Below are 13,642 nucleotides of genomic sequence, written 5' to 3'. Positions count from 1 at the left end.
GTTTATTTTATATGTGGATCTCTAAAGATTTGGTTTGTTCTGTATTTTGGCCTCATTAAGAAATATATTTATTATAGGATGAATACGTCTTAATTTACATTATATTTTCTGTTTTTATTTTATCTTATTTTTTAAATTTTTAAAAGATTTTATTTATTTCCTTGAGAGAGGGAGAGACCGCGCAAGCAAGAGTGTGGGAGGGGCAAAGGGAGAGGGACAAGCAGGCTCCCCGCTGAGCAGGGTGCCTAGGATCATGACCTGAGCTGAAGGCAGACGCTCAACGACTGAGCCACCCAGGACCCCTGTACTTTCTGTTTTTAATGATTCCTCCATCCCTACCCCAAACTCATCTCTTACCCATGGATTGTCTTTTCTTTGTATGGTGTATGTATGTGACAAATATGAATAAGTGTACTTTTTTATGATAATGTCAAAAATTTGTAGTCTATCTTTTGGTCTTTTAGGGATTTCTTTTATAAATTTACATAGTGGTTTTAACCTCTACTTATCAATTTATCAATTATCTGTAGACTACTTACTGAGATGGATAAGAAAAGTATCATACACACTTTGTCCTTATTTTTGCTAATATTGTTATATTACTTGGTTAACTTTATAATTTCAAATAGTATACTTAAGTCTCAATTTCTTGATTTATCATCTTTACAAGTAAAGAAATGTGAGGAAATTCTATCTTTATTTTTTCCTCTACCTCTCCCCAAACTGTTGAATTTGGTTTATTATTACTTTTTTTTTTTTAAGATTTTTTAAATTTATTTATTTGACAGAGAGAGAGATAGCGAGAGAGGGAACACAAGCCGGGGGAGTGGGAGAGGGAGAAGCAGGCTTCCCGCGGAGCAGGGAGCCCGATGCGGGCCTCGATCCCAGGACCCCGGGATCATGACCTGAGCCAAAGGCAGACGCTTAACGACTGAGCCACCCAGGCACCCTATTATTACTTTTTATTGTTGAAATGTGTAACATTACCAGTATGAAATAAATGTACCTCATGCTGTTGTTTAACCTAATTTCTAAATGTATATAGGTTCATTTCTCCCTATCAGACTTTTTACTAGAGCTCCACATTTATCTCTTGGTTTTCTGGATTTGGGGCTCAAGTCTCACGGAGTCATTGAGCTGTTCTGTGTCTGAAAATGTCTGTTGTCTTTATACTTGAACAACAGTTTGGCTAAATAAAAAATATTTGTTCAAACTTTTTTCTCCTTCAGAACTTTGTACACATGGATTATGTATTTTCTTGTATTGAGTATTGAGTATTGCTGTGGAGGGAAGCCTGAGCTTTTGTTCTATTTTGTTGCTTTTTGTTTTGTTTTGAGGGGTGAGTGTGTGTCTATATTGGTTCTCTGTAACTGAAAAATTCTCTCTCTGCTGTGATATTCAGTAACTATATCAGGAAATATCTGTCTCTCTAAGACCTATTCATATTCATTCATCCCTGATGTAGAGGTGTTAGGCATTAGGTGCAATCATGGTTGATGGATATTGATTTTGCTCTTCTTTCTGAAATATTATTTCAAGTGCTGAGCTAGGGTCATCTCACCTGGCAGAAGGCATCTTCCTGCATATCTTTGGAAATGCAATTTGTTTTAGAACAGAACCTGGTTATTCTACTTCCTTTTAATGACCCACGGAGCCTAGTTTTGAGTGATTATGCAATAGTTTCTTAATAAATTCTTATTGAATATATAAGTGAATGAGCCTTGATTCATTTCCCTGCTGTTAATTCTCCCTCTCTGATTACTTCTTTTTAAATAGGGAGTGTTGCTGAGGTTTTTCAGCATTTTGTCTACTCACCATCTCCCAAACCTACCATGCTTCTGGGAGAAGAGAGAGCTTGGTTGAGTACAGCAGTGACTGGGATCTTCCATCTCTCACTTTCCCTGAATGCTACTTTTCAAAGATTATGGCATGAAATTTTGTCATTTCTTTTATTTAATTACTGCTACTATATTTTTGTTTTGTTTGCTGGATTTCAACTTTTTGTTGTTAACATTGTTCATTCACTTAGTTTTAAGGCAAGTCAATACCTGACTTCACTGTTCCATCTTGCCCCAGAAGTCATAAGGGTTTTCTAAACAAGTTTAGAACCTCAAAAGCAGAGCTGAGTTTGTTATTCTTACCTATATTTGTCGTAAAACCTAATCAGGGCTTGCATACAATGAGCATTCAGAAACTACTTACTGAATGCACAGCAATAAATTTTATGGTAATTTTGTCTAATCTATGACCTATTATTGAAAGAAGGGGAGATGATGTACAACCACCTTGGAATTACCAGGTCTAGTTTTTGATTAATCCAAAGAAGTGACAGGCAAAGCAAAAGGAAAGAGCCATAGGACATGGAAGAAATGGCCACACTTCAGAATGAGGATGTTTAGTGCTCACTTCAACCCTGGAGGAACTGAGCTCATCTATTTGTTTTTGACCCCATGTGGATGTCAGCTCTTAGAGCCTCTGAAAAGACACAGGTGAATGAACAGGGAATTTATCAAGAGCATTTTCGTCCTTTGGATTAGTTTTTTTTTTTTTTTCCTTCTTCAGTAAACACATCAGTTTTAAGGGCACCATGTGAAATTTGTTCCATGGGTTCCTTTTATTGCCAGAGTCAAAGCTCACCTTAGACTATTCTTCATTTTCCTCCTAGGCCTTTCATCAGCTGCATAGGGGCCACCTACCCAGTTAGTTAGTACGCATTTCTCTCTTCTTTTATGTGACTCTCTGTTTTTAGCCTGGGCAGATTCAACTTTATGCCATTGGGCAGTTTCTTTTTCAGGGATATGATGAAAAAGATTATAGATCTTTGTGGTGATGAATCTTTTTGTTCATTTCAGTGTCTGTAAATTGATGTTCCTTCTTTTTTCTTCAGGAAGAAAGAACAGGAGTTGGATGGACAGAAGAAGGTCACTTGCCTTCTTCTGCCTATTGATTTTCCTGTGCTGTTCAGTGGTTCATTAGTTCCTCCTAACTATAGTTCTGTATTTAACGGCAGTTTGGGCTGAGACATCAGCCACAGAGGGGCACTGACTGTGCTTCAGTCAGCTAGAGGGGGAATGAGAAGGTGACTTTCTGACAGTAGGAGTATGGGTGCTTTATTATCAATTTCTGGGGTGTGTTTTCATTGGTTAAAGGTTTATTGTTTCTTACATGAATAAAGTGTTAGCCTACATGAGACTTTGAGATTTTTTAGAATATTATCAAGGGTGGTGGTGGGGAAACTCTTCAGGGAGACAGGGTTGACCAGGTGTATAAATTCCAGAATCTACACTGACATTCATTAGTTAAACTGAATTTTAAAAACTTTTTATTCTGGAAATTGAAAAAACATACAAAAGTAAACAATATAATCATGAACCACCCATGTACTCAGCTTCAGTAATTACCACTCATGGCCAATGTTCTGTCATGTATGCCCCTTCTTATTTTTTCCTCATATTGTTGCATCTGTAAATATTTCAGAGTGTATTCCTAAAAGATAAGGAATCTTTTTTTTTTAAAGATTTTGTTTATTTATTTGGGGGGGCACGAGCGGTGGGGAGGGGCAGAGAGAGGAGAAGCAGACTCCCCACTGAGCAGGCAGCCCGATGGGACTTGATCCCAGGACCCTGGGATGATGACCTGAGCAGAAGGCAGATGCCTAACCACCTGAGCCACCCAAGCACTCCGATAAGGAACCTTTTAAAAAACATAACCACAAATACAGTTATAACAACTAAAACAAAATTAGCAATGCTTCCTTAATAATCATTAAATAATCAGTGATCTGAGTGTCTTTAAATGTTATAATTTAATGTCTGTTTTTTTTGTGAATCCACACTTTATTTCACAGTTGATATGTATTTTAAGCCTTTTTTAACCCCGAGGTTATCCTTCTTAATTTATTTTTATTTGCAACTTATTTTTTGAAGAAATTGGATCATTTGTCTTGGAGAGTTTCTTGGAGAGATTCAGAGTCTGGATTTTGCTTATTATACACAGATGGTATTGTCTAACTTGTGCTCTGCCTTTTTTTTATTGAAATATAGTTGACACACAATGTTACATTAGTTTCAGAGGTACAACATAGTGATTGGCAGTTCTATGTATTATGATGTGGTTATCCTGCCCTTTTTTATTCCTGTAAATTGGTAATTCAGAAGCTTGATGAGATTCAGGTTTAATTTTTTTGGCAGTACCATTTCTTAGGTAGCAGGACGTTCAGGAAGCCTAATGCCTGACTTTGTGTATGTGTGTGAAATTAGAAATCTATGGAATCATCTTTGACAAAACCTAACTATGGAATATTCTGTGGCTTATTTTTTAAAGTATGTTGTCTGCTGATGAATGAAACCCAAACTCCTAAGGAAGTCTAAACATTCAATCCTGATAAGATAAAACAACAGCTGTGCTATTAGTTTACAGTCATATGTGAAACACCTCACCACAGTGTGATGTGTAGCCTGGGCAAGTCACCCCTCTCTGGTGGTAAGAGGGATCTGGAACTGAGCTGCTTGCTCTCTGGTGGCGTGAGACCTGCCCCTGCTGTTAACAGCAAGCAGAGGCCAGGTTTGGTCCGTTAGTACTTATCAACAGAAAGAATATTCTCAACCACCGTAAGGAGATGCGGCTTCTGCCCTCTAGGAGTTTGCCTTCTCAAAACAAAACAAAACAAGAAAAAGACAATTGTTCTTAACTTCCAAGGGACTGTGTTACCACAAGGATAAAGTCTCTTACTAAATCAGTTAATCAATCAATCAATCTCTCTCTCTCTGCTTAAATAATGAGAAGTTTTGCTGTCTCGTAGATAATTGGCTAATCATGTGTGACAGATAGGAAAATATTCCTTTAATATGATATAACCCCTTTTCACACAATGCAAAAACAAAGATTGTTCGAGTCTTTATTTTTTTAATTTTTTATTTATTTTTAAGATTTTATTTATTTATTTGACAGAGAGAGAGACAGCGAGAGAGGGAACACAAGCAGGGAGAGTGGGAGAGGGAGAAGCAGGCTTCCCACTGAAGAGAGAGCCCGATGTGAGGCTCGATCCCAGGACCACGGGATCATGACCTGAGCCGAAGACAGATGATTAACGACTGAGCCACCCAGGCGCCCGAGTCTTTACTTTAGAGCAACTGCACACATAGACATGTCCAGGCTAATAGGACTTCTGAGTGGTTTGTAAACTGCTCAAGCCTACCTTGTGCTGACAAATGTATCACTTTCTTCTGCCAAGACAGACTAGTCCTGTTTGTCTTTCAAAGAGAGTAGCCTGTGTAACCTGAGTTTTGTAGCCTCATGAAGGTATCCCTTCATTTCAAGTCCAAATAAATGACGGGGGCCCCATTTCAGGGATTGCAGGAAGCTCAGGTGCCTCTGCCGGGACTTCTGAGGTTCTGCAGAGTCCTGAGGTCTCAGGTTCATCTCTCAATCCAAACCACCCCTGGCTCTTCTTTGCTCAGTCCTGGCTATATCCATGAGGTCCAGCTCTGTCTGTCATGCCCCAGACCCAGACATAGGCAGAAGTGCAGTCTCCCCCAAGGTTAACATTCTGACAAGGAGCAGCTTTTTGGCTCTCAGAAGGGCTATTCCCGCTGCCTCCCCAGGGCAGATTATCACCACCTCTATAGAGCTGTATAAGCAGCCACTGTTTGGGCTGACTGTTTAATCAATCATCAGAGTGATGATAGAGTCAGGTATTGATTTTAAAGAGAGAGAGACTGGCAGCCCTGTTATTGTGCATCTGTTCTGTTACACCTTTATTTAACCTTGTCTCTTGATGCCCAGATGGACGTGATGGGCATGGCGGTGGCACCTGGTCCTCCCTCTGTTCACCCATCATTGGTGCTAACTGTAGATGAGTCCCTCTAGGTGAGTTATTTTTGTTCTGGCGGGGAGCAGAGATTGCCATCCATTAGGTTCATGAGGCATTTAGCCTCCATGTGATCGGGAGTATTCCCACCACAGAACTTTTAAATATTTGGTGCAGTTGGTCAGACAGGACCATTGTTAACCAGCTGACTCCCTCCATTCTCTTCTGTGGAACAAGGATCACAGGATCAGGCCCAGGGAGGCCTGGATTCCCATTCTTGCATTGCCTGTAAACAGTCGTGACACCAGTCTGGGTTTTATTTTCTTCATCTGTAAAATGGGAGTGTACTAGTTTGCTAGGGCTGCCATGACAAAATTTCCCAGGCTGGGTGGCTCAAACAACAGAAATGTATTTCCCCACAGTTCTGGAGGCTGAAGTCTGAGATCAAGGTATTGGCAAGGTTGATTCTGTCTCTCTCCTTGGCTTGTACATGACCGTCTTCCCTCTGGATCTTCACATGGTCTTCCCTCTGTATGTCTGTGTCCTAGTCCCTTATAAGGATACCAGTCATACTGGATTAGTGCCCAGCATATGAACTCATTTTCCCTTAATTACCTCTGTAAAGGCTCTATCTCCAAATATAGTCATATTCAACATCTAAATTTGGGGGGGATACGATTTAGTACATAACAGGGAGTAAGGGGGGGTGGAGTGGGGGTGCTTGAACAGTGATGTTCTAATAATGCTCTGAGGGGACCTCAGATACTATCTCAGTTTTCCCAGTTCTGAGAGGTTTCCCAGGACGTAGGATTTTCAGTGCTAAAGCTGAGGCAGTCCTAGGTGAACCAGGATGGTTAGTCACCCTACATGTCTCCCATGGGGGCACAGGGCTCCCCAGCATGCCTCAGCCAGACCTGAGCTGCTTCTTTCAGCTTAAACATCAGCATCTTCAGGGAGATTGAATTTAACGAAAGGGTTTTTTGGCCAAAAATCATTAGAAAACCACTTGATTCAGTGGCCTCTAGGGTCTTCTCCCGATTCCACATTCTGTGATTTAATTTCATTTGCACACACCAAATTCCAGCCATTTGTCTGAAACTATTAACTGATTGGAGTAAAACTAATTTGGTTCTCATTTAGTTCATGGCTAAAAGTGAGATAAAACAAAACAGGAAACTGTTAAGCCTTGCCTATTCTGAAGCAGAACTTGGTACTATGCTTTTATGATGGCAGATGCCCTCTCTGGGCTCTCATTACGCTCACTTTATTCTGTCTCCATCTCCTAATCCTAATAGCAACTCTGTGAAGTGGGTTGAATCACCAATAGCGGTTCCATGATGCAGATGAAGAAACCAAGGTACAGAGAGATGAGTAGCCAGTTCACATCTCAGGGTTGGTCAGGGAAGGGCCAGGATCATGCAGACAGTTTGACTTGAGCACTACTGTCAGGACGCTGAACCCAGATGTGAGTGTCCCTGCTGGTGGAGGAACAGGGACTGCACTGGCAAATGTAAAGTGATTCCATCTAGCTGATGGGCCAGATTCTTCTCTCCAGGAAGCACATCTCAGTACCCTCCCCAGCAACCCCCAAGCCCGTCTGGCCTTGACCAGTACCCCTGGCTGATCCAGCTTTTTGCTGTTGTAGAAGCTAGGCTTGGAACAGTTCTCAAGGTGTTGAGAGGTTTGGGGGATCTCACAATAAAGAACACTGAAACACATAGAGAGAAAGTTATTTCCTTGCTCATTCTTTTTCTGGTCTTCTGATGACGTTAAGGAAAACTTAGTGCTTGTCTATAATTCCTCTCCATCATTTGATGATCTTTCTCCCCCCCCCCTTTTTAGAAGATTTTATTTATTTATTTGACAGAGAGAGAGACACAGCGAGAGAGGGAACACAAGCAGGGGGAGTGGGAGAGGGAGAAGCAGGCTTCCAGCAGAGCAGGGAGCCCAATGCGGGTCTTGATCCCAGGACTCTGGGATCATGACCTGAGCCGAAGGCAGATGCTCAATGACTGAGCCACCCAGGCGCCTCTATCTCCCTTTTTTTTTTTTTTTTTTTTTCCAGAAAGAGAGAGCACAGACAGGGTAGCAGTATCTGGCTGAACTTTTGAATAACTCTTTATTGTTTCTAGCATAATGTTCTTTTTGCAGCTAATTTTGATGTATGGCAGATGATACTGGTTTTGCATTTAGGGTAGAAATAAAAGTGCCTTTAAAAGACATTTATTAATATGAAGAAGCAAGTAAAAATATGAAAAAGCAAGTAATTTAAACATATTTAATAACTAATAACATAGGTAATGTACAGATGGCAAAAATAGTGAAGCATGTGGTGAGAAAGATTGATTTTATAAAACACTGGCCAGGAGGAAAGGCTGGAGTTTATTCAAATCTTGAAATGAGCAGATGAAAGGCAGGAGTTGTTTGGGGTCCAGCCAGTCTTTTGGGGTCAGTTCCTTAGCCCAGGGTGAACCTTGCCTGGGTTCTTAAGTGCTGATTGTAGGCTCATTTGGAGCCTTATGTGCTTGCCAGGTGAGTTCTGGAAAGACAAGTTTTTTTCCAGCATCAACTGCACAGTCAGTGGGATTTTATTTTGTTTTGGTAATGGTTTTCAGTATCTTTGAAATGCCCCCATCACAAAGGGTAGGGATAAAAACTGGATTCATGTGCCAGGTCAGAAGGCTGCACCTTGGGAGGGTGCTATATAGAAAATAATTAGAATTAGAAGTGCAAATTGGAATGCTCAGGATGAGGCAGAAGTGCTCACTGTGGGTGGCTACCAAGCCACTGTGTGGGGATTGGATGCCATGACTCTCGCTGTTGGAGCCAGATTGGCCCCTCCCCTGTGGTTAGAAACAGACTGGGTTTGGGACCCTTCATCAGGGAGCAACTGAACTTAAAGGGGCTTTTTCATGGGATCAGTCTTGGATGACTTTATTTGCCTGTCAGGCTTGCTGCTGGTATTTAAAATACTTGAACTCCACAGGGCTGAGTTCTTATTAAATAGACAAGGTGAGTTTACAGCTGTTGGGTAACTACTCAGTGTGATTCCCACACTAGGCTATTGCCGTATGGATGGAGTCTGAGCTTGACTAATCCTTGCAAGACCCAAGACCTGGTCAGCAGTGGGTGCTGTACATTGATTGATGCCTGGTAGAGGCACCAAATCCTCCTTCCTAGTAGCCTAGACTTTGCACATGGAGGATGGAGACTGGTGTCCAGCGACCATCAGGGAGGCCTGCTCATGGCTACCAGAACCTGAGCTTGAAGATGTTAGACCTTTAGCTTTCAGACTCTACCCCAGCAGCAACTCTTTGGCCCTTTTGCTCCTTCCTGTAGTGCTTATATAATCTTCTCTTTTAGAATCATGGTTTTTTTGTTTTTGTTTTGTTTTTATTATGTTATGTTAATCACCATACATTACATCATAAGTTTTTGATGTAGTGTTCCATGATTCATTGTTTGCGTATAACACCCAGTGCTCCATGCAGAATGTGCCCTCTTTCATACCCATCACCGGGCTAACCCATCCCCCCACCCCCCTCCCCTCTAGAACCCTCAGTTTGTTTCTCAGAGTCCATAGTCTCTCATGGTTTGTCTCCCCCTCCGATTCCCCCCCCCTTCATTTTTCCCTTCCTGCTATCTTCTTCTTTTTTTTTTTTTTTTTAACATATAATGTATTATTTGTTTCAGAGATACAGGTCTGTGATTCAACAGTCTTGCACAATTCACAGCACTCACCCATAGCACATACCCTCCCCAATGTCCATCACCCAGCCACCCCATCCCTCCCACCCCCCACCACTCCAGCAACCCTCAGTTTGTTTCCTGAGATTAAGAATTCCTCATATCAGTGAGATCATATGATTAAAAGATATTTCAGAGTCATGTTGCCCACTCCTCCACCTTCTACCCCCATTACTTAAGAAGGCTTCAAATACCTTTTTTTTTTTTTTTTTAAATCTACTTAAAGGGGGAAAATAAAAAGAAAAAGTGCCATAACACTGCTAATTAAGAAATAAGAATATTCTTGTTCTGAGGGGAGCTTGGGTGGCTCAGTGGGTTGAGCTTCTGGCTTCAGGTCAGGTCATGATTTCAGGGTCCTGGATCCAGCCCTGTGTTGGGCTCCCTGCTCAGTGGGGAGTCTGCTTCTCTCTCTCCCTCTGCACCTCCTTCTGCTCATGCTCCCTCGAGCTCTCTCTCTCAAATAAATAAATAAAATCTTTTTTTTAAAGAATATTCTTGTTTTGAAAGCCCAATGCCCCCAGTCCTGTGATCTGTTGCACATAACAAACTTTTCTCCCCATCAGGAAACATCTGTATGGATTGTTTCATTACAACCCCACAATGCTTGGACTTGAATCACTTCCAGATCCCACTGATACCTGGGAAATTATAGAAACCATAGGTAAAGGCACCTATGGCAAGGTCTACAAGGTAACTAACAAGAGAGATGGGAGCCTGGCTGCAGTAAAAATTTTGGATCCAATCAGTGTAAGTAATGGTAGTAAATTGAAACCACAATATAATTCATTCACATTAAGCTTTCAGCTTCTTTCCTGGTTCTAGGGATGATTTTCATAAAACCTGGCATGAAATTTCAAAATGAGTCATGATTTGTCAGCTCATCTGAAAGAAGGGATTCCATTTGGAGTTAAAAAATTCCTTGAATTTCTGTTTCTTGTCCATTTTACTGTTGTTTTGGTTTTGACCCTCTGGGTTCTTCAAAAGTTATCTTGGAAAGAGTAATGTATTTCACTCCCTTATACAGAGTCTAGTCTCTTTGTAAGTTACAAAGTGTTCTAGACTTGTGGTATTCATTCATCTTCTTTTAGAGCACTGAGCACTTAGGTTATAATGCTGGAAGCTGTCTTGCACAGTGAGGTTATAAAGTGTCCTAAGCTGGGTTGGGTCCCTTCAAGCTACTTCTCCTTAACTACTTTGAAAAATCAGATGTTTTAAAATAAAATAGATATTTGTAATAGTGTTATTAAAGAGGAAAGGATATAATAAAGACATTTTATTAATGTAATAACTAGAAGGTTTTGTTTGGGATGTGAATGTCCATTGTTAGGTATTTTCAAGATACAGTTATGATGACGTAAAAAATATAGAATAAATATGCTTTATTAATGATATCGTACCTGTACCCTTCCTCAGATGTTAGACTTAATCCAGCATGCATTTTTTACACTGTGTAGGATATGGATGAAGAGATTGAAGCAGAATACAACATTTTGCAGTTTCTTCCGAATCATCCCAACGTTGTAAAGTTTTATGGGATGTTTTACAAAGCGGATCACTGTGTGGGAGGACAGCTGTGGCTGGTCCTGGAGGTAAGAGGCTCCCGTTGGGTACCCGTCCATTTAAACAGAACACCAGGGACAAGCAGATGCACTGCTGCCTAAATAGTGTAAGATACACATACGAGGAGTTGGTCCCTCCTGTGTGTCACAAGCACCTTACCAGATGGGACTTTCTCCTGCACAGTTCTTATAGGTAGGTTGTGAGCTGAAAATGTTCATGTTTCTCTGCTTCAAAAGTTTAATAATCTTTTCTTCTCATACAGAGTGAATATAGGAATACAGTTTGGAAAAGGTTATTTTCTTCCTTAAACTGGGAACGTTTCATAGAAAACATGTTCCAATTGATTGCAACTCATTTTCAAAAATTGCTAACGCAAGGTTTACTTGGCTTGGCAAGATTGGATTAGCCCATTCATGTTCATTCATCTTCATCTTAGATTGGGTTCCCTTCAAACAGACTCTGGGCATCACGTGTGGCAGATTTATCGGAGAGTTCTTACAGGAGCTAGACCTGGGAGGAAGTGAGGAAGGCAGGATTGGGCAAGGGAGACATGGGACGGCAGTGTGCTTGCAACAGAGGCCACTGCCCATTCTCTGGGAGATGGAGGGCTGGGGTGCTCTTGCAGAGCTGTCCTGGATTGTATCTCGGCATCAGCCAGTCGCAGCTGGGTGCCACCTTGGGCAGGGGTGTGACCTAAGGGGAAGCAGTTCCCCGGAGCTGGGGGAGATTCCCAGTGAGAGGTACTGCCCGGAGCTGGGAGCAGGGAGCAGCCAGGATTCCTGGCAGCATGTGCTCTGAAGCAGGAACCTGAGAAGAGCGCCACTGTATCCACTGTAATCCTGCCTTTTTCTTCTTTATTAATGGTAATGAATGTGTGTATCTGGATGCAAGAGAGTCAATTCCCTGCAACTCCCATGCCCCATGAGGCTGAAAATGGCAAAGACATAGTGATGGCAATATATGAAATTAGTATATTAGGACAGGTGGATTGTCTCATGTTCACTAGGCCCACCCTGATTTGTTCTGGATTCCGCTCCTCTGGACGGAGATGCCTCTGTGCCTGACTCCACATATTGGTCCAGGAGCACAGGTACCACATGTGAAAGCTTAATCCTCCACCTTCTACCCCCATTACTTAGGAAGGCTTCAAATACCTTTTTTTTTTTTTTTTTAAATCTATTTAGTGCTAAACCAGAGGTCAGGCCTCAGTACATCTTCTAGCTTCTTGTCCCAATCTTTTGCCTGGCTCTGAGACGGCCTGGGCACAGAACGATATATTATTGGCTGCCATGGCAACTGTGTATGGGGAATTCATTTGTTATATTCAAATGGGGTAATCTGCAGGGAAACCAGTTTGAACATTTCTGTCAAATCAGTTGCCTTCCTCAGACTATAAATATGTAAGGGGTTTTGGTTTTCAAAGATCATCTTTGTCTATTTGGTTGGCTGGTTGTCATAGAACATATTCTCATAGTACTTCTTTTATATTTTATTATTCCCTACTGCCTCCCTGAGAATATATATTTTATCCTACTAATGAGCTCTAGAATAAATATTAATTTTTAAAATGCCACTTTTCTTGGGACATGGAAAGTCTTGTTTCTGGGGTTTCTGATTATATTCCTCTTCAGCTCTTTAAGATCTCCATCTTTTAAACCCCGTTGCAATTTCATAATGGAAGTACAGTGACAAAGAAATCTTAGTTTCAGTTCATTTTTACCCCCTGACTGATAAAGGCTCTCTATTCAAACATGGAGAACTGGAATTTCCAGGAATTTTCCAAGGCCTGAAAACGGGCCTCCCCTCGATGTGACCAGGCAGGCAGGTGGCTGCTCATACCAGTGGCCACCTGGAGAATAGATGCTCTTCCTGACAAGGAGTGATTGAACATCAGCCCCTCAGGCATGGGCAAGGCAGCCAGAAAGGGCTGGGCATGGCCTTGAAAGATGAGAAGGAGCCCAGAACTATGAACTAATAAGCCTTATGCAAATGCTCCTCTCGGACTATCTCTTGCTTTTTCAGGGTGACCACAGGCGGGTAATGAGACTGCCCTGAGATACTAAATTACTCATATCTCAGTAATACAATGCTGACATTTACGCCTTTTGCAGGTTGTTTTGGCCCATGCCAGAGTTGGTAGTATGCCGAACCAGATGTCCTTAGTCTTTTTTTGTCCCAGAATGGGCAATCTTTGCCACGCTGCTGGGTGGTCAGGTGTGTCCAGTGCCTACCATTTGCTTATAGGAAAAGGGAATCCCGGGCTCCTAAAACTGGCCGGAACCTTGGCTTTTCATCAGGTCAGTCTCCTGGTAGTCAGTTGAGGAACAGAGGCCCAGGGAAGAAGTGACTTGTCTGTGGTTACATAAGTTGTTACATGGCGGAACTGGGTGGAGAACCACACTTCAGAACTTTTCTCCCATCACATGTTGCTACTCCCTTGGCACTGCCCATAGAGTCCTGGGGAACACAGACTCAGCCTCTCTGGCTGCGATCAAAGCAGTTCCTGGACACACACACACACACACA

At 41.7% G+C, this 13,642-nt stretch overlaps 1 protein-coding gene across 1 annotated transcript in view; it reads left to right on the top strand.

The window, feature by feature from the left end:
• Positions 1-9,176: 9,176 nt before the first annotated feature.
• MYO3B (myosin IIIB) overlaps positions 9,177-13,642 on the top strand; it is a 390,474-nt gene continuing 386,008 nt past the window's right edge. The window contains exons 1-3 of the mRNA XM_032401018.1: positions 9,177-9,187; positions 10,120-10,303; positions 11,011-11,145. Coding sequence (XP_032256909.1) covers positions 9,177-9,187; positions 10,120-10,303; positions 11,011-11,145 — 330 coding nt within the window. The remainder of the gene's footprint in view (positions 9,188-10,119; positions 10,304-11,010; positions 11,146-13,642) is intronic.

The sequence above is a fragment of the Phoca vitulina genome, unplaced genomic scaffold (genome assembly GCF_004348235.1).
Source record: "Phoca vitulina isolate PV1807 unplaced genomic scaffold, GSC_HSeal_1.0 scaffold1, whole genome shotgun sequence".
In the NCBI taxonomy this organism is placed as follows: Eukaryota; Metazoa; Chordata; class Mammalia; order Carnivora; family Phocidae; genus Phoca; species Phoca vitulina.
Note: the sequence above shows the minus strand (reverse complement) of the source record. Positions and strands in the feature narration are given on the sequence as shown.